At 54.7% G+C, this 20,214-nt stretch overlaps 1 protein-coding gene across 4 annotated transcripts in view; it reads right to left on the bottom strand.

Moving 5' to 3' along the window:
* Positions 1 to 3,458: 3,458 nt before the first annotated feature.
* The window catches only part of AP3B2 (adaptor related protein complex 3 subunit beta 2), a 31,550-nt gene continuing 14,794 nt past the window's right edge, over positions 3,459 to 20,214 (bottom strand). For 3 of the 4 annotated variants that reach the window (XM_068537902.1, XM_068537896.1, XM_068537890.1), the window contains 20 exons: positions 19,942 to 20,124; positions 19,333 to 19,616; positions 19,038 to 19,092; positions 18,611 to 18,682; positions 16,809 to 16,871; positions 16,318 to 16,450; positions 15,930 to 16,039; positions 15,114 to 15,290; positions 11,715 to 11,901; positions 10,087 to 10,205; positions 9,497 to 9,605; positions 8,989 to 9,112; positions 8,428 to 8,611; positions 8,225 to 8,285; positions 7,786 to 7,892; positions 7,355 to 7,583; positions 6,853 to 6,937; positions 6,506 to 6,603; positions 3,711 to 3,849; positions 3,459 to 3,609 (listed from right to left, as the gene is read on the bottom strand). In XM_068537902.1, coding sequence (XP_068394003.1) covers positions 3,459 to 3,609; positions 3,711 to 3,849; positions 6,506 to 6,603; positions 6,853 to 6,937; positions 7,355 to 7,583; positions 7,786 to 7,892; positions 8,225 to 8,285; positions 8,428 to 8,611; positions 8,989 to 9,112; positions 9,497 to 9,605; positions 10,087 to 10,205; positions 11,715 to 11,901; positions 15,114 to 15,290; positions 15,930 to 16,039; positions 16,318 to 16,450; positions 16,809 to 16,871; positions 18,611 to 18,682; positions 19,038 to 19,092; positions 19,333 to 19,616; positions 19,942 to 20,124 — 2,670 coding nt within the window. Of the gene's footprint in view, positions 3,610 to 3,710; positions 3,850 to 6,505; positions 6,604 to 6,852; positions 6,938 to 7,354; positions 7,584 to 7,785; positions 7,893 to 8,224; positions 8,286 to 8,427; positions 8,612 to 8,988; positions 9,113 to 9,496; positions 9,606 to 9,928; positions 9,986 to 10,086; positions 10,206 to 11,714; positions 11,902 to 15,113; positions 15,291 to 15,929; positions 16,040 to 16,317; positions 16,451 to 16,808; positions 16,872 to 18,610; positions 18,683 to 19,037; positions 19,093 to 19,332; positions 19,617 to 19,941; positions 20,125 to 20,214 lie in introns of all 4 variants that reach the window. The other variant, XM_068537881.1, reaches the window with a different exon arrangement.

The following is a 20,214-nucleotide window of genomic DNA, read 5'->3' on the forward strand; positions in this document are numbered from 1 at the left end:
GGTGACCTTCAAGATGCCCAGCAGAAGGTACTGAACTAGGCCAGGGGCTTGCCCTGGGGCTGACAGGCTGGGGGGTTCAGGCACGGGCACAGCTAATGCCGCCCACTCGGGGTCCTTGTAGTGGCTTCCTTAGTATCCCTAGATGGATCTGTTCCCCAGTCATTGCAGCTAGCCAGCTACAGCAACCTGGCCAAAAACTGAAGCCATTCCTTTTAGCCATTTGCCGGAGCACCACCTTGAAGCCGTCCTGGACTGGGCTCCTGTTCTCAGCCCCTCGCTGTGTTCCTTGTCCTCTGACCTGTCCAGGCCTGTGGTCGGGCTCAGACCACACCTGGACCTCCTGGGTCCTCACTAATGCTCTACCTGACCCTTGCCGGGGGCACATTCTGCCTCAGTGCCAGTCCCCGTGCTTCTGTCCATTTCTGGCCCCCTCCCCCGAACCCTCCCTGTGCACCAGCAGAGCCCTAAGAGCCCTTCCTAGTCCGCTCTGAGGTCCTGGGCCCCACATGAATCCCACAGCTCCATGGTTGCCCCTCAATGCTCCTCATGGGACACATTAAGATCCAGGAGGCCTGTGACCACAGTGGCAGAGACTTGGATCAGTGAGAAAACACAGGCTATGATATGGGTTGGAAAGAAGAATGTTCTGGAGAGAAGTGAGGACCCCCTCAGGTCCTGTATGTCTGATCTGTTTCCACCAGTGTGTTCCGGGCAGGCCCTGTCTTATCCCTGCAGAGACTCACTCGGGGATGCTGACGTGGCAGGGCTGTGGAAGGTTCGGCCATGGACCTAGAGTCCAGGAAGATACGGGCTGGGCTGGGCTGAGGCTGGGGCAGCTACTCTCCCTTCCCCTCTGACTGAGGTTTTCTCCCCGCAGACCATTCCCTAGAAGAGAATGGGGTCCCTTCCCCGTCCTGGGTTGAAGATTGCTACTTCTGCCTGCTTCCGCAGTTCCAGCCTTCCCAGCTGGGCTCCTTCTCCCGACCAGCTGCTGACTCGGACTCTCCCTGCTTACACCTCGCTCTCCTGCCTCCTGCCTCTCCCCTGAGACAATCTCACGCACGAGAATCATTTTCTTAAGAAGGGTTGTTATTGCTAACCCCACAGCCTGGGACACGTTCCAGAGAAACCAACACAGGGCTGTGACTAAGGTTCCCGTGCTCTGGACTCTCACTCAGGGTTGGAGATCCTGGTGCCCTTTCCAAGAGGTTCTGGGAAACTGGGCTGTAAGCTCCTTGAGGGATGTTAGAGTTCATGCCGTATATACTTCTGGTTCCTACAGAATCCACTCTGGGGCCTTTGCTGCAAAGTCCAGGTTGGTAAGGAATTCTCTGATGATGGATTTCCCTCGTTGCGCAGTGGTTAAGAATCTGCCTGCCAAAGCAGGGAACACGGGTTCGAGCCCTGGTCCTGGAAGATCCCACATGCCGCGGAGCAACTAAGCCCGTGCGCCACAAGTACTGAGCCTGCGCTCTAGAGCCCGTGAGCCACAACTGATTAGCCTGCACGCCACAACTACTGAAGCTCGTGCGCCTAGAGCCCATGCTCCGCAACAAGGGAAGCCACTGCAATAAGAAGCCCGCGCACCACAATGAAGAGTAGCCCCCGCTTGCCGCCACTAGAGAAAGCCCGTGCGCGGCAACGAAGACCCAACGCAGCCAAAAATAAATAAATTAATAAATAAATTTTTTAAAAATAGAATTCTCTGATGGTCCTTGTTCTAATTTCTTAGAAAATCGCTCCCACCTTCTTTCTTCTGTTGCAGGCAGTACTGGTTAAGAGACACAAGTGAGAACAAGTCCACCGTTCGAGTGACCCATGACTGGTGGATCAGTCCCATCTCAGAACCTGCAGCGACAAAAACAGTGATCCCAGGGAGACTTTGGGGCCCCAAGGCTCTCAGTGAAGCAGCGGCCCCAGCTGCTGTCTGGTGCCACAGAGCCCAGCAAGTCCCCGGAGTCGGAGGCAGGGCTGTCCCCTGGCACTGCCTTTGTTCTCCTTCCCTGAGAAGAGGGCCACACCTGCTTCACCCTGTCTTTCTCTAAACAGACTTGCTCAGTGACAGGGCTGTGGGGAGGTGTGGTCAAGAAACTAGAGTCTTGGTTACGGAGGATCAGGGCTGAGGCACCACGTCTCAAACTATCACTGGAGTGTGCATCCTGTAACACAGTCAATCAAGGTGTCCTGGGACAAAGGCATCCCAAGGTCAAAACCAAGTAGGGGTAACACTGTGAGCTGTAGCCCTTCTTAGAAGGAGTGGTGGGGTGGGGGTGGGGGGGGTCACAATGCACATTAGCATAATAAAGGCTCTGAGAAGGCCCGTGGGAAATAAACTTCCTGTACTCCAATCCACAGTTCCTGAATTTACATGATTACAAACTTTTTTCTTTTGGCACAACACATGCTAATGGAACACCTTTTACACCTTTAGGAACCACTGCTGCTCAGCCTCTTTCCTCACCAGGAAAGGTATCAGGGAGGGGCCCTGACCCTCACTGCCACCCCTAGAAGGCTTGTCCCAGGTGTGGAGGCTCTACATCCTCACCACTCACGTGTGTCCACGGAACAACAGCATCGGTTGCTGACATCTTCTTAGAAATGCAGAATCTCAGGCCCCACCTCAGACCTACCCATCTGAATCTGCATAACAAACCCCCAGGTGATCTGATGAACGGCAGTTTGAGAAGCACGGGTCTCCATCTCCTGTTCTTCCTTCTCCAAGATGGCCAGGTGGGTCATCTCCCCAGCTAGGTGGGGCTCTAGGCCCCATATCTAGATGTAGTTGACATATTTTGAACCTTGCACCTACATTTGGGAATCCCCCACATTATGAGTTCTCCTTCCCAAGGGCCCCTGAGGGGAACCAAAAGGGACTGCCAGATGTCGAAGAGGCATCTTTGCAGAGGCTCATAAAAAAGGACCAGGGAGTTCTTCCAGCTTGACCTCCCCATCCCCGATCAGATGTCTCTTACACAGAGATGCCTGAAGACTTGAAGATGGTCATCTTGGGGGTCCAACCAGAGTCACCTCTGAGAGTCAGTCACAGCCTCCCCTAGAAGGTCAGTGGTGATCATTCACAAGGGTCAAACACAGTCACTCTTCGGAGCTCTTCCCCCGCCCCCCCCCAACCCCCTTAGGCAGAACCCAGAAGAAAGGAAAGGTGAGCCAGCATCTAGGGAGAAGACATTTTATTGAGATTTTGCCACATAAATAGCTACACAAAGCTGGGAGGACTGAATGGAGCCCTGCCATCTCCCTCTGCACAGGTCACTAAGGAACCCATGGGGAGGAGAAGTGGGAGGGAGCCTGGTCATGACCAGAGAGAGAGAGGACCCCCAGATGCTATCTGGAATGAGGAGTCTGATATGAGAGAGAGAAAGAAAGAGACAGAGAGGCTAACAGCCTAGATGTCACGAGGGAGGGACAAGTAACGGTCAAAGAGGTCACAGCACTTAGGCTCACTGGGTCAGAGCCTGTACCACGTCCTTCACCAGCATGGTGCCGATCACCATCTTCTCACTGTTGACTGTCAGCTGGGCAGCTCCAGTGGGCTGGGTGTCCAGGGTCAGCAGGACCAGGCTCCCGCTGGTCAGCGTCCTCCCTGCAAACCTGAGGTGGGGGTAGAGGAATGAGCTCAACCCTGAGGCATGGGGCCCCTCCTTCAAATCAGGACCAAGAGCCCATCTTGTCCCCCTGCTGGTGGTCAGTACCTATACTCATCAGATGTCCCACAAGGGACACGACCCAGGTTGGCAGTGGCAGTCACTTTCTGCACCACAACGTGGTCACTCCGACAGGTGTCTGGCAGCGTGAGCTTCTCTGTGATCTCATTCATGCCCGTCAGCTTTCCTGGGGGCAGAGGATATGATGAGGGCAAAGGTCACGGTGGGTACCACTGGGTCCGCCCACTGAGCACCCTCACCAGGTTCTACTCAGGTGGGGCAGGTCTGAATCTCCCTCACCAGTCTTGAGGAGGGGCTACTTCCTTCTCGGACCTGGCCCTCCCTCAGGGAGCCTTGGTCAGCCTCCCACCCCACCCAGGGCTCTATCCATACTGCTGAGCAGAAACTGACTGGGTGCTTCCCCACGGTCAGACATCTGGGCCACCAGCCCCCTGGGAGTGGCCAGTGGACTTGGTGGCCAGTCAGTACTCAGAGGTTTCCTCCACCTTTTAGTCTTTCCTGGTTGGCCCTCCAACCCAGGTGCAGCTCTCTCCCAGCTCCTGGAGGCTGCGTCCTCACAAAGAGATCACTGGTGGCTGCTGCTGGTACTCACCCGACAGGCCAGAGTCCGGTTGTCACATGCAGCCCTCACAGGTGGACCCCTAGTTTCACATGTGGCAACAGCTCCAAACCTGTCCAGGACTCGTCGCGTCCCCAAGCACTCACAGCATCCCAAGAAACCCTCACTCTACGGGCCTGACCTCTCCTCTCCAATCACACGCTCTTCCCAGCCATGCGAGCTCCTCCGTCTGCCCTCCTGCCCACCTTCTCCTCAGCCTCTCTCTCCTCCTTCTGCTACTTCTGCCATTCTTCTCCTCCTTTTCAGAACGGACATCCCTCTCCTGTCACTTTCATGCCCTCCGTTCCTAACTAGTGACATTTTCTTGTCCCTGTACCTTTAGTCTCTCCATATCAAGTCTCCTCGTTCCTAAGAAGTCCTCTCTAGAAACAAGATACGTCATCATGCTAGTGCTGTGTCTCCCTCCCCAATGACCACCAAGGTCCTCCAAAGAGGACTCCATTTCCCCAAGCCCTGGTCTCCCTCAACCCACTGCAATTGGTCTCTGCCCCCCTTTTGCAATGACCCGCTCTCTCTGATGTTGGCAGCAGCTTCCTATCTGCTGGATCTGAAGGTCTTTGGTCATCTTGGCCTGCAGACCATCCAAGGCACTCTTCAACCTCCTCATCTCTCGTGGTTCTCCTCCCACCTCTCACTCTGTTCCTTCTCTTTTCCCTCTCCTCCTTTTTCTCCTGAAGAAGGCAGGTTTTCCTCAAGGAAGGTCTTTGACCTTCTTATCTTCCCACCCATCTCTCTCCCAGGGTGATCTCACTCATATTCACAGCTTCAATTATCACCTCTATGCTCCTGACTCCAGCCTAGAAGTGTTTCCTGGGCACAGACCCACATTTTCAGTTGCATATTAAACACCTCTTCCTGAATTTCCCAAATGAATTTCAAAAGCAGCCTCTCCAAAACTGTCCAAGATCGTCCCCCCTTTCCCTTGCCCAATCCATTCTTCTTTCTTCCAGATCAGGGGTTTGGCAAATTACAGCCTGAAGGCCAAATACAACCTACCACCTGCATGGCGCACAATGTTTGGTTTTTTTTTTTTAATATTTTTTAAGTGCTGGGGGAAAAATCAAAGATAGATATTTCATGACACATGAAGATTATATGAAATTCAAATTTGTGTCCATAAATAGAATTTTATTGGAATGCAGCCACACTCATTCATTTATGTATTATCCGTGGCTGTTCTTGGGTTACAACGGCAAATTGCAGCAGAGATCACATGACCCAGAAAGCCTAAAACATTTGCTTTATGACCCATTACAGAAAAAGTTGGCCAATCCCTGGTCTAGGTGAACGGCACTGCCATTCTCCCTACTATCTAAGCCAGACATTCTAGAGCCAGCTTATATGTCTCCCTCTCCGCTTTCTTAGGGCAAATGCCCATGGCTTCCCTCTCCCCCACCTCAGCCTTTCATTCTTTTTGCTGTGGTTCTAATCCTGGTCCTCACCATCTCTCATTAGATCTATTGCAATAGCCTTATAACTAGGCACAGAATTTAGTCCAAGGTCACATACCAAGCAAGTGGCAGGTTCAGAACTTAAAGCCAGGATTCATGGAGCCCCATGTTGCCTCCCACTTACGCTGTTCTGCCTCTTTTTCCTGCTGCAGATTCTCTCAATTCCAGTCCTAGCTGTAAATGTTGCCAGATTTCTCCTTCTGAAGCAGAAGTCTGAACCTGGCCCCGTCTTTGCTCAAAAAACTTCAATGGCTCCTCTACTGCTAGGAAAACGAAATCTACAGCCCTTACCTCTCTAACGATGGAGTTGGACCCAATAACCTCTGTGACCCCTTCCAGCTCTGAAATTTTAGGACTGAAATCCTTTAGCATCGCGTTCAAGGCTTCCAGAAACTAGACCAAACATATTTTCAGCTTTGTTTTCACTACTCACCATTGCTAAGGACTCCTATGCCCTAAAGCAAACTGCTCCCCTCCTTTCTTCCTGTAAATTTTCACTAACACCTACTCATAATGTTTCCCCCAGCTGGAATTCTGGCCTAGAATTTTCTGCCTGGCTGAGTTGAGACTGTCTCCAGAGCCTCACTGAAGTGTCCCAGGCTCTGTGAAGCCTCTGCTGGAGCCACAAGCTGTGAGGCCTCCCTCCATCTGCAGGAGCTGAGGCTCCCTCAGCGTGACTGTATGGTGGAGCTGAATGAGCCCCAGTGGATGGTCCTGAGCACCCTCCCTGCCCACCTCCAGGGAACACTCACCCTGTTCCTTCTTGAACTCATTTTCGCTCATGAACACAGGGGCCATCAGCTCCCCAACAGGTGGCTGAATGGAGACGTAGAACTGTCGGGTTTGGGTGCTGGGAAGGGTAGGAGGAGACAGAGGGAGAGGGAGTGAGGCCAGCATCTCTCCCCTCACCTCGCACTGTGTCTGAAGGGAGGGCTTGGAGGCAGCAGGAGAGGGAGGTAAGAGACCTGAGGTCTTGGGATGCCTTCCAGACACACCAGATCATGATGTAGCCCCACCTAACACCACCTCCAGCTCCAGTTTATTTTGACCCCACCTCTCCCTAGCCATCCTCCTACTCCTCCATGAGTTGGAAACATACCACAGCTGGAAGTTGGCCGCCTGGGTCGAGTCACAGAAATTAATGCCCATGACAGCAGTGGCAGATTCTCCGGGTGCCAGGGACTCTGCAGCAGTGTGAGGCAGGGAAAGGGGGAGAGAAAGACAGCATCACCTGACAGGTCTGGAACCCTGACCCCTTCTCCCCTCCACTTCCAGAGCTGACCATTCCTCTATGGAATCCTGGCTTTCTGGGCCCCTGGAGAGACTGTTCCTGAGTTTCTCCTGAAATGTAAACACCCTTCCCCCACTCACCCTCACCCCATTTAAGTCAGTGCTGAAACCACCAAGGCTCAAGCACCTTTTGCCCTGATACTGACTTGCTCATTTCCTAGTCTGTCTTGTCCATGGATTATGTTAGATGCCATCTCCATACCCCCATAGCCTAGACCCTGGCCTGGCACAGAGGGGGGCTTCAGAAACCACAGAAAGACCAACTCCACCCAGGAGCCTCCTTCTCCACCACGTCCCAGGCCCTTCCGCACCGATTTCAGGAAATTCCTGGATGCTGATGCCAGCGGGAAGTTTGGGGGTGCCCACATGTAGGCCCTTGATGGGGGTATCAGAGCTGTTGGAGAAGTGGATGTGCACAGCCACCATGTGGGGGTCCCCAGAGAAAGGTTGGCGGCTGAAGGTGTAGTCCACAGCCAGCCCCTCTCCAGCTACGCGGTGCAGCAGCTCCTGTCTCCCGACACCCAACACTGGACTCAGCAGCTGGAGGGGAGGAGGAGGAGGGGAAGTATGGAAATGAACAACAAGGCGAGAGCCCATCCCAGCCTTGTCCCTACTTGTGGTCACAGCAACGGAGGCTCAAAGCCATCCCCTCCATCACACCCCCTTCACACAAATCCATACCATAGGATGCAGCACAGAGATGTGTCCCTGCCCCAGCCCTGTCCCTCCCCATCCCACTCACCGAGGGCACCAGGGGGGAGTCTGTGAGCGTCAGGCCCTCCAGGTCAGCAGCCAGGCTGGTGGACACAACCGTGGGGGGAGACACAGGCTGGACACTGGGAGGGGTGACTGTGGGAGTATATGGGAAACATTATGACGAGGGAGAGGCAAAGTGGAATTGGCTTGGATCGAGCAGGAGCCCAAGGCTTAGGGAGCAGACGGCTCAGCACCACGGACAGTGAGGCACGTGGCAGCCTGGCGGCTCCGTGGAGACAGCCATCCTTGACCCCAGCCCCACACCTGGAGAGGATGTCCTGCGGCCCTCTCAGGCCCAAAGATGTATTCTGTCTGCTCCTCCCACCCCAAACCCCCGAGGAACCTAGCCCAGAGCGCCCATGGCCCTTCCTAAGTCATACTCCCCAGGCCTCCTTCCCCCTGTGACTTCTACCACCCAAACTCACAGTCCTCTAGATCAAGCAGAGAGATCTCCTTGGCTGCAGGGGCACTTTTGCTGCTGGGAGGCTGGAAGAGAAAAGTGGGATGTGAGTGTGGAAGGGGAGTACCCTGGCCTGGGCTGGGTTATGGGGAGATGCCTGGGCCTGGCCCAGAGGGTGGGGAGGGCCCCGGTCCATACGCCCATGCCTTTCTGCCCCAAGGCGCTCACTGTTTTTTTTCTCCAGGAGGCAGGTTCCACCTGCTCCTCCTCTGTCTCTGATGTCATCTCAGACTCTGACGAGCTGCTGCTGGAATCACTGCCCTCATCTGAGGACGAGCCGCCTTCTTGTCCCTCTGGCACCTTCTTCCTCTTCTTCATCTTCCTCTTCTTACCTTCCTCCTCACTATGCTCACTGGAGGAAAGGGGGCAAACAGGGCTTGGGCCCAGCCTGGATGACCCCTTCTTGCCTCACAGAAGAGCAGGGAAAGCCTTGAACATTGGGGGTGAGGGTGGGCAGCCTGGGCCAGTGGACTCCACACCTGAGCTCCTATGCCTGGGTCGCAGTGAGAGCTTTAGACCGGCCTGTGCCAGCTCGGGCCCCTTCCCTGACTGCTTCTTCATGCTGCGCCCCACGCAGAGATCTCCTGCGGCCAACACGTGAGCAGACCAGGGGGTCTGTAGGCCCCACCGGCTCATGAGGAGGCTCAGGGGCTCTTAGGAGACTGGCTAAGGCTGAGGGTTAGCCCTTCGTTTCCAAGGGGGAGCCCTGAAGACGCCCAGTCATCTTACCTCTCACTGCTCCTCCCTTTCTCCTCGTCCTCATCCTGGCCTTTGTTGTCGGACTCACTGCTGGACTCCCCAGAGCCGCTCTCACTGCTGCTCTTACTGTCCGATTCACTCTCGGACTCAGGGTCTGTGGAAGGACTGTCTCAGGCTTCCCTCCCTTGTGTGCAGGCCTCCCGGGGAGCCCTGGGCACCCAGCTTCAGACTCTGCACTGAAGCAGCAAACTCACCTCTTCTCCCCACAACCCCCCGACCTGCTCCCAGCCCCAGACGTCAACCAGACCAACTGGAACACAGATGGACCCGTATGGATAGAGACCTACACAAGCACACACACATCTGGGACGTGCAATCCTCAAGTGCGTAAGCACACATACAGGTGCACACAAGGAGGTGCACACCCCCTTGGACACGTGACCATCTAATACAGGAGCACACACGTGCACCAGACAGTCAGCCACAAGGCACACACACAGGCAGGAGCACAGGGCCCCAGCTCTGCCCATCTCCTCACCGCTGTCTGCGGACTCTGTGGGCCCTGACTCTCCCTCAGAGTCTGAGTAGAAGGGTTTCTCCTTCTCCTTCCTCTTCTCCCTGTTTGAGCACTTGGTCCATTCAGGTACCTGGAGATTGTGGGGTGGGGGCGGGGAGTCATTAAATCATGGATGGGGAGGGGGAAGGAAAGCACAAGCCCCTCTTATCTTTCACCCTAGCTCTTCTTGGGGCCCCGCCTGGTCCTGTCCCCAAGAGGGAATAATGGGGGGAGGGAAGGGACCCTGTCCATGGAGGGGAGGCACTCACAGAGTGGCACTGCCAGCAGGAAGGAACAGAGTGTAGGGAAGGCACAGGGGTGCAGCATACAAGGGGGAGGGGAGGGGGCAGCGCAGGCTGGGCGAGAGCACTGCACACGGAGCAGAGGGCACACAGCACACAGGGCGGGGGGGACCTTGGTGTATTCGCCCAACAGGCCCACATGGGTCTCAACAAGGGAGAGATCTTCTTCCTGCGTGCGGGGAGAGTGTCAGGAGGGCCTGGCTGGCACTCCCAGGGCTCCCTGCTGTCTGTCCTTCCCCACACACAGCTCCACCCTCCACCCCTGCTGACCTCCACATTGCGCACAGATGGGTCCGGGGCTTCTTCTGGCCAGTCTGGGAGCTCCTGGTAGCCCGTGGCCTTGGCATTGAGCAGGTGGGACAGTGAGCCCAGCTGGAAGTGGTCCCGGTCTGGGGACGGGGTGAGAGATCAAGTCAGTAGTGGCAGTGAGGAAATGCCCTGGGAGTTGTTTCCTAGGTGGGGCTGGGTGGCGATTCCGGTGGGAACTCCCTAGCTAGACAGAAGAGAGGGATGGACGTGTCCCCTAATGGCTCTTCTGCCCTGACTGAATCTCCAGGCCCACATGCTGGAAAAAAGACTGTATGGCTGACTAGAGCAAGGGCTGAGGGATGGGGGGAGCTGGGACCACAGAGGAGGGCTGGAGGGGCTTCTGGGCCCAGAGCTGCTGCTGCCTGTTTGCCCTGGTGCCTGCTGGGGAAGCAGAGATGCGGGTGTGGCTTCTCTCCCAGGGTAACGGGGGTGGTGCTGCTGCACAGCCAGGCTCAGGAAGGAGGCCTGCTTGGGGCGAGGGTAGCAACCATGAGTAAGAGGCTGGCCAGGCTGGGTCAAAGGGCAGGGAGGTGTGTCTGGTCAGGCTGGGGACTCCGTGGGGAGGGGGTGAGTCCAAATGCGAGCAGGAGGGAGTCAGAGCCAGAGGAGGGCAACCCAGAGACTTGTAAGTGGGGATGGTGTTAGGGAGGAGAAAGGAACCGTTCCCCTTCTTCCTGGGAGGTTTTCACATCTGCCCCATCCCTCAGAATCTCCTTGCTCCTGTGGTCCAGGGAAAGATAAAGCAGAACAAAAAGACACGCAGGAGAACCAAGCTTTGTGAAGGAAGTTCCCCTCCTGAGTAGGTTCCTGGGTCCAGAGAGTCAGCTGGGGGACCCTCCCCTTCCTGCGTCTCTCAGAGCCCTTGTCACGGGAGACCAGACCGAGAGAAGAGGCAAGACAGCGGGCCTGGGGCTGGGCGTTTGGGCTGACCTCCAGTGACAGCCCAGTGAGTGCTGGCAGCCGCTTTCTCAGGACACTTACAAACATACACCTCTCCTTTGTTTTTGTTTTTTTAAGATTTTTTTGACATGGACCATTTTTAAAGTCTTTATTGAATTTGTTACAACATTGTTTCTGTTTTATGTTTTGGTTTTTTGGCCGCGAGGCATGTGGGATCTTAGCTCCCCAACCAGGGATCGAACCTGTACCCCCTGCATTGGAAGGCAAAGTCTTAACCATTGGACCGCCAGGGAAGTCCCTACAGCTCTCCTTTGTATGGAGTTCTACTTCCTGCCTTCCTGGGCCCTTGGTAGGTAAAATCTTGATACATATAGTGCCTGCTCAGGGAGTAGGATGGAAAGGGGAGCCCGAGAGGAGAGAAACCAGAAGCCCATCCTGCCTGGGAGGGCAGAGACTCAGGTGAGTTGATGCTGGTGGTGGTTGTGAGCGGGTGAAAGAGCAAGCCCTGGATGCTGCAGGATGGGCAAAGGGTTGGGCCAGGGGCACAGGACTGGCATTTCTCCAGAAGTCCTGCCCACCGAAGGCTGGTACCTGGCTGAGACTGAGACCTCAGAGGGAAGGGCTGGGACCGGGTTGCTGGCCAATTCTCCCCTTCCCCCAGGAAGGTTACTCTTGATTTCAGCTCCCACCTTTGAAGGATGACTCCAAGACTGGGGCTGGTTTGGGTGCCAGGAAGAGCTTCTTGGCATGACGGCTGAGGGCCCCACCCTGCTCCGAAGGGACGATGAGCTGCCGGGTGAAGCGTGCTCGGTCTCGGATATCGTAATTCTGGTCATACTTGGCCAGACTCAGCACATACTGGGTCAGCAGCTTGGTCTGGGGGACAAGAAGTGGGTCAGCAGCCATCACAGAGGGTGGGGACACAGGAGGTCTCTGAACCAGATTCTTTTTTTTTTTTTTTTTGCCATGCCTCGTGGCTTGTGGGATCTTGGCTCCCCGACCAGGGATCGAACCTGTGTCCCCTGCAGTGGAAGTGCGGAGTCTTAACCATTGGACCGCCAGAGAAGTCCATGAACCAGATTCTTCTGGCCAACAGCTCCAAGCACTGCTGCCTCCACATGACTTTCCCTCCCAACCTGTCATTGCGCCAAACCCTGCATTTTCTCCCACCTCCCCAGCCCTGACTCCCAACGCCAACTCTGACAACTGACTTGGCCAGCAAAAGAGCTTGCCCTTTTGGAAACCTCCCTGTTGGCCCTGGGTGCCATTCTTCCTCAGGTGTGTGGTCCCCACTGCCCTAGGCCCACGCCTACCCCACCTAGTCCAGGCTGGGCCAATCTCTCCACCCTGAGGTGCCAGAGTGAGTGAAGGTCTGGAACATTCTGCTAGACCTCACAGTTTCTAGGCTCCATCACCTGGGGGGAACTAGGTGATAAAAAGAGAAAGGGGGAACACATAGGAATCCCCCTGGCAGGGGCTGCCCTCATGCCCCATTGACCCACATAGTAGATTCTGAGTAGATTCTGAGCAGCCCAGGGGTCTCAGAGGCCATAATCCTCCCTGGAAGGTCCTAATGAGATCAGAGCAAACTGCAGCTGCCTATGGGTTTGCTGAAGTCATATGGGGTTCACAGCCTGTAGTCAAGGCAGCCATATCCCAGGACCCCAAATCTCAATTTCTGCCCTGATCCTGACCTAGTCTAACCTGTCACAAAATGACAGTGGTAGCCACCATTTATGGAGTGCCTTCTGGTGCCAAATACTGTGCTAGGTGCTTCACTACCTCATGTAATCTCCATAACCCTTCCGAGAGGTGGGCGCTACTGCCCCCATCTACAGAGGAGAATCAGAGTCATTAAGTGACTTTTCCCGGGTTAAGGAGCCAGTCAGTGCTGCATCCAGGCCTGGACCCTCATCTCCTTGGCCTCAGCCTGGGCCGGAATCTGGCACGTAATGGATGGCTCAGCAGGTGGGAGGGATGGCTGGGATTGTTGTGGCCTTGTGGCAGGTCCAGAATGTCACCCTTGGTACTGGGATGGGGGAAGTATCATTGCTGTTTTGTCAGGATGGACATGGACACATCCAGGCCACCTCCCTCTTAGTGTGCCAAGAATTCCCCTTCCTCCACCACTCCCAGAACAGGCTGAGAAGAAAGAAGAGAGAAAGATGGGGAGGGTAGAAAGGAGGAAAGCTCCCTTTATTGAGTCAAAGAACCATTCTAAGGGGCCTACGCCTGGAAGGACTGGCCTTAGGGTAAAGGGTGCCTGGAGGTTCCATTTGCCTGAACAGCCTACTCTGGGTGGCCTGATGGGGGCTGGGACCCCTGTGTCCAGCCTAGGAGAGGCGTTCAGCTATATATACACCCACAGCTCTCTGTGACAACCCTGACTACAGCCCTTATTGCTCTGCGTTTTGTGATGTTTCCTCTACTTGGCTATGAGCACTTGCAGGCCAGTAAACATGTCTCGCTCATTGTCATCACCCCAGGACATAGCTCAGTGCCAGGCATAGTGGGTACTCGGGAAATGCATGTTAAATAAATTCATGAATAAATGTGCATGTAGCTAACAGTGACAACTTGGGGAAATGCCATGTGAGCACACCCAGGCTAATGAAAACATGCCACCAGCACCACTCTGGCTCAGTCCTGAGCCATTCAGACGCCCCCTCTACCCGGGTGGCTACCCACGCAGGCTGCTTCATCTATTCAAATGTTCCTCCCACCTGCTCCTTCCTCCCATTTGAATAAAGGAGGCACACAAATATTTGTTTGAAGGCTTCCAGTGGTGTTCCCTGTAACTTCTCTGTCTCCAATCTGCTTCTCCCACAATACTGACACCCACAGATCCAGCCCCTCATTGCTTCTACACAACTGCTGTCCTTTCCAGCTCCTGACAAGAGTCCCAGCATGTGATGGCCCTGCCTCCCCAGCCTGCAGCCCTGGGGCCCACTCTAGCCACCGTGGATCAAAGGAGCCACAGAAGACGCACAAGTGCCACCATCCAAAGACTCCATGGGATGGCAAAGAGGCCACCTTCAGGCCAGCAGGGATGTCACAATCTACAGGGTATGGCCCAGATGCTTTGCTCCAAGGGTTGGCAAGCTCTATCTATAAAGGGCGTGAGTAACTATTTCAGGCTTTGCAGGCCATATGGACTCTATCGCAGTGACAACATCCACGGACAATAAACAAATGAATGAACGTGGCTGCGTCCCAATAAAATTGTATCTACAACAACAGGCAGCAGGCCAGACTTGGCCCATGGGCGGTAGTTTGCCAACCCCTGCCTCACTTAACTGAGTGTGGGAACTGTCAGGGTGCTTGGTGTCCCCAGCACCTTGAGAAGCTCTGCACATTACACTTTGTTTTTAGCAGAATCTCGTGGGACCATCTCAGAGGATGCTGGACACTCAAGAGGTTTTTAATATCCTGATATTCCAGCTTAGTTGAGCCATATCCTTGGCTATGGTGCCTCTTTCACCTTAGGAATGGCAATGGCTGCCAATACCACCCAAGGCTGCGCAGAGACTTGCCCTCTCATCCCCAGCATAGACTGGCGAAGCATCACCAAGCTTTGGGAGGAAGCAGAGACCACATCTCCTGGGACACATATTCTCCCATCAGTGCCTATCACTGCTGGGCCCTCCCCCTGGCCCCAGTGTTCCAAAGGCAGCAGGTAGGGACACACCCACTGCCAGACTGGAAGTCACAGCCCCATAGAAGAGCCTCTTCAACAGTGGTCACCATCCCTACTAGGCCCTTGGGGCCCTGGAGTAGCTGTGGACACTGGGGGAACACTGGTCACCTGGGCAGACCAGACACCTGTCCTGAACTCCCTCTTCAGAAAAAGGTGCTGATATATGTATAACTGAATCACCGTGCTGTACAGCAGAAACTAACACAACATTGTAAATCAACTATACTCCAATAAAAATTAATAGAAATAAAATAAAATACAAAAAAGAAAAAAAAGTGACAAAAAAAAAAGAGGTGCTAAAGTTCATGCCTACCTGGTGAGGGCCCACAGAATACTGTCTGGGCTGTTTCTGGGGCCCAGAGTGTTTTAGGAGGCATCTCTCAATCTGTACCTGCTTAGAGTTGGTCAGGTAGAGCTTGGCTGCCAGGTTGATGACCTGCAGCTTGACGATGTCCTCCTCGGCTGTGAAGGACTTTGCCATTTTTCTCAGGACGTCGGGTGCAATCCTGGGGACGTGTTCACAGTACTCGCCAATGAGCCACAGGATGCTGGCTCGGGCCATGGGCACCTGTGGGTGTGGGAGAGGAGTCAGGTCTGGGGTAAACGTGGGAATGTGGGTGAGCACCTGGTCTGCAAGGAATCAGCACTCCTCCCATCTGTGCTGGCCTGTTGTATCATGGGCTTCTCTGGAAATGGGAGTGGGAGGTGATGGGAGAGAGATTAAAGGTTGGGTATTTCCCGGGCAGCATCTCCCCTCTTCCCTAGGGTTTCATTAGCATGGGCAGAGCCTTCAAGCCCCAAATTCAGTCACAGTTTAGTATAAAAGACTGATTTTCTGGATCCATTGTACTCTCAATGCTTTACTGCCTTGTTATTCTCCCTGAATCTTCAGGAATGTCTTTGCTTGAATGTTTCAACTTGGCAGTGTGACACAAAAACACAGGACTAGTCAATTGGCCACCCTCGGCCAGAACTTTAGAGAAAACCTGAGTGGTGGTACAGGCTGGAGCTCAGCAAGGGATCCCCAAAGGGAAGGCGAACCAGGGTCACATGGTCTCATCTTTCCCCTCCTCCCACCTGAAGACCTTTCGAGCCAGTAGGGAAGGTTTGGAAGTTGATTTTTTATTAAGGCTAGTGTTTAATTATAGGGTCTTAAAACCATGGGGAGGACATTGGGTTGGGAAAGGAAACGGGGTCACTCCCTGACCTGGATGTTGTCTGTGAGCTTTGCCAAGTGTTTGATGATCTCTCCGTGCTGTGCTGGCTGCATCTGCAGCAGCTTCTTAATGACGACCACTGACTCTGCGACCACGAGCTCTGTGGGACAGAAAAAGAGCCCGGGACAGTCAGATGACCACACACAATGAACAGGCACACCTGCAATGCCCCCAGCCCCTTGGCTCTGTTCCTCAACCCCCTGTACTTCTCCAGTGGCCCTCAGAGACGTGGGAGCACTTGGATACTAATTGAGGCAGACAGACAGATGAACACACGTTGTTCCTGGACAGACAGGTGGATACCCACTGGCCATCAGAGTCAGACATGCAGGCAGCACCCACTAGTCATCAAAGTTGGACATGCAGACAAACACTGACCGTCACGGTTGGACAGCAGCTGCACCAGGCCGTTGAGGCAGGTGTCACGGACTCGGCCTATGTTAGTTGCACAGCGCCCAATGGCCTGGATCGTGGCTGCCACAAAGTCCTTGTCCATGCTGCGAATGTAGGTCTGTGGACACCACGACAGAGTGACCCCCGGAAGGTAGTGATCCCTCAGACTTGACTCGGCAGTGACTCTGCAGGCTTGAGGGTGGATGACCTTCCAGAAAGCTGTTACCCCTCATTCAATGACTCATCATGTCAGAGACTAAACTCTGGGAAAAGGAATGACAGCCTCACCCGTCACCCAATGATTCCCTAACCCAAAGCCAGTAGAAGGCATTGGGAGGGGACGTAAAATAACAGTTTCTCCACTTTGGGCTTTTAAGAGAAGGTTTGCCCCACCAGGTCGATTCTCACTAAGCACAAGGAGCTGCACGACAAGTCTCGTGGGCCTCTCTGACTATAAGCTGGCCCCTGGCCCGTACCTGGAATTCCCGTAGGACAGTAGGGATGTTGGTCTCATTGGCGAGGTTAGTCAACACTTCCAGCTGCAGGGAGTCAGAAAATGGGCAGGGTGGCCAGTGGGCTTTCTGTGCTTTCATAAACCTTCGCTCCAAACACACACTTCACCAACCAGAAAACAATCCTCAGGCAGGACAGCCCTGCATCATCCTAAGATTGATGAGAGAACTGACAGATCATGAAACTTATCCAAAATGCAGGAGGACCAGTTTGCTTCTTAAATGGACTCCCTGACAGAGTATGCTTGTAGTATGATCATGTCACCTCTCTACCTTCAAGGAAAACTTAAAGCCTCCAGTTGCTTTTAGGATAAAGACCAACATCCTTTCCATGGTCTATAAGTCCTTGATTTCCCACCATTCTCCCCCTTACCCTCTATGCCCCAGTCACACAGGTCTTTAGTCACAACCCTCCTGCTGGCCTTTGCATATGCTGTTTCCTCTGTGTGGAGCACCTCTTCCCATTCCTGTCCCTGCATTTACCTAGAGAATTCATGTTCATGTCTCAGTCCTCCGCTCAAGCCTCCCCTCCTGAAGGAAAACTTCCCTGACACCAGACTAGATCAGGTCCACCTGTTTATGCTTGTACAGCTCTCTGCACTTTCCTTTTACATCCTATTTCGCAAATGGATTTTTACCTGTGCTGTGTGATTAGCTGCCCAATGTCTCCTCCTCACCCCAGCTAGATTGTAAGCTCCCCAAGGGCAGGGTGCCTAATTGGTTTGTTCTCTGTTGTACCCCTAGATACCCCTAGATCCAGCCGTGAGACACACAATAGGTGTTCAGAAGGGTTAGGAGGATTAACTGTTGCTGAAGGAAGTTACTCAATAATGAGGCAGAGCAGGGATGGAACGTGGGTATGGGCTCCTGCAGCCTTTTCTGTGGGGGTATGTCTGCACGACAGCCTGAGGGTGTAGGTGTGTGAGGGTAATTACACTGTAGGTAGAAGACAGAGACTGCAGCGGGGAAAGTATGAAATTTTTTTTTTTTTTTTTTTGCCTGCACCACGCAGCATGTGGGATCTTAGTCCCCCGACCAGAGATTGAACCCGAGCCCCCTGAATTGGAAGCATGGAGTCTTAACCACTGGACCGCCAAGGAAGTCCCAAGGGAAAGTATGAATTGGGAGTCAGCGGACCTGACCTTCGGTAGTTACCTCACCTCCCTAAGTCTACATTTTTATAAAATAGAGATAATGGGGCTTCCCTGGTGGTGCAGTGGTTGAGAGTCTGCCTGCCAATGCGGGGCACACGGGTTCGAGCCCTGGTCTGGGAAGATCCCACATGCCGCGGAGCAACTGGGCCCGTGAGCCACAACTACTGAGCCTGCGCGTCTGGAGCCTGTGCTCCACAACAAGAGAGGCCGCAATAGTGAGAGGCCCGCGCACCGCGATGAAGAGTGGCCCCCGCTCGCTGCAACTGGAGAAAGCCCTCGCACGGAAACGAAGACCCAACACAGCCAAAAATAAATAAATAAATTAAAAAAAAAAATAGAGATAATGTACACTTCCTGAGGTGATTATGAAAATCGAATTACTTCATATGTGAAAAGTGGCAGGTGTATAACAGGTACTGGGCAAAGGGCAGCTCCCTTCACCCTGTCCCCCCACTCTCATTAGCCTGGCTTCCTGAGCAAACACTTCTGGCTGGAGCAACAGTGGGCTCAGCCCCTGAAACAGGCAGGCACCAAGGTGGCCACTGTGGATATTCAAGTGGGTCATGGGGGTGGGGGACAGAAAGTCCATAGGCACGTCTGTCCATCACTCACCTTCAGGATCTTGATCTGGGTGGGGTCGGTGGACCTGATGTAGAAGCTCTTCAGGTACGGCTCAAACATACCCTGTCAGGAGAGAGGCAGCCCCAGGGAGCTCCACCTCAGCCTGAGACCTGCTTCTCCTCTAGAGCGCCCCTCCTCCTCTCCTGACCCAGGACCCAGCATCCTTCCTGCCCCTCACTGTCCTCTAGTCCTTGATTCTTCCCTCCTCCTCAGATCTAACCCGGTCTTTCTGCATCAGGCTTTCCTCCCTCAGCGGCCCTCGGGATCCAGGCCCTGCTTCTCCACCTGCATTTGGGGTCTCTCCTTCCCACACTCTGCACAGCCAGGGCATTCCCCCCATCCTGCCTTTCCCCAGTACCCCTAGCCCCGCAAGAGCCACTCCTCGGACTGCGAGGGCAGGCCTTGGTCACTTGCTCACCCGGCGCTTGATGGACATGGTGGCCACGTTCTGGAGCACCACGTACTGCACCTCGCTGCGGAGAGGAGGGGTCAGAGGTACCTGGGCCCCTCGGCTGGGGCAGCAGGTCGGGAGAAGGGAGGTGGGCAGAATAGGAGGGAGGAGAGGACCGGTGTGGAGAGGGCACCAGCGGGAGGAGGGCAGGACTGGGGTCTGGGCGGGGAGCAGGTGGCCTGGGGCGGAGGGTGTCAGGCGCCCTGGGTCGGGGGGAAGCGGGGCGAGCCGGCCCCCAGGCGTGGGCGGGGCGGGCGCGCACCTGTGGCTGCGCAGCAGGCGCACGAGGGCCTTGGCGATGACGCCCACCTCCGCCTTGGGCGCCAGGTGGAAGTAGAGCTGCGCCACCGCCATGACCACGGCGGCGCTGCGGCTCTGCAGGAGCGGCTTTGTGTTGCGCAGCAGCAGCCGGTGGTCGGGGTCCATGACGTAGGGCTTTCGGGCCGGCAGCGCCGTGGAGGCCGCCGCCTCCGACCCCGGGCCCTTGGCCTCGTCCTCCTCGGAGCCGTAGAAGGCTTTCTCGGGGTTCTCCTCCAGCAGAGACTCCTGGAGGGGGAGACAGGCGGGACAGTGGGCACCTCCTCCCGGAGACCCGCCTATCCACTCTGCTAGGGCGAGGGTTGGGGTCCCAGATTGAGAGATGCCTCCTAAAACACTCTGGGCCCCAGAAACAGCCCAGACAGTATTCTGTGGGCCCTCACCAGGTAGGCATGAACTTTAGCACCTCTTTTTTTTTTTTTGTCACTTTTTTTCTTTTTCATATTTTATTTTATTTATATTAATTTTTATTGGAGTATAGTTGATTTACAATGTTGTGTTAGTTTCTGCTGTACACTCTGCTAGGGCAAGGGTTGGGGTCTGGGCCACTCACGTTCTGGGTGGGGCTCAGGAACTGCGTGCGGGCATAGCGGGTGAGCATGCTGATGATGACCACCTGGCCCCACTCCTCCACGTCGATGAGCAGGTTACAGAGTTTCCGGTAGTTCTTGTGGATCAGGTCGATGCGCTCTGGGCACACCTCCTCGAAGGCCATCACCACGCTGCCCGCCACCAGCTGGGGAACCGACAGAGGCAAGAGCACATGAACAGAAGGACAGAGGGGCCTCTGCCTGGCTCCTTTTCACCACCCGTCCCTGTGTGTCCA

Source organism: Eschrichtius robustus, chromosome 1 (genome assembly GCF_028021215.1).
Source record: "Eschrichtius robustus isolate mEscRob2 chromosome 1, mEscRob2.pri, whole genome shotgun sequence".
In the NCBI taxonomy this organism is placed as follows: Eukaryota; Metazoa; Chordata; class Mammalia; order Artiodactyla; family Eschrichtiidae; genus Eschrichtius; species Eschrichtius robustus.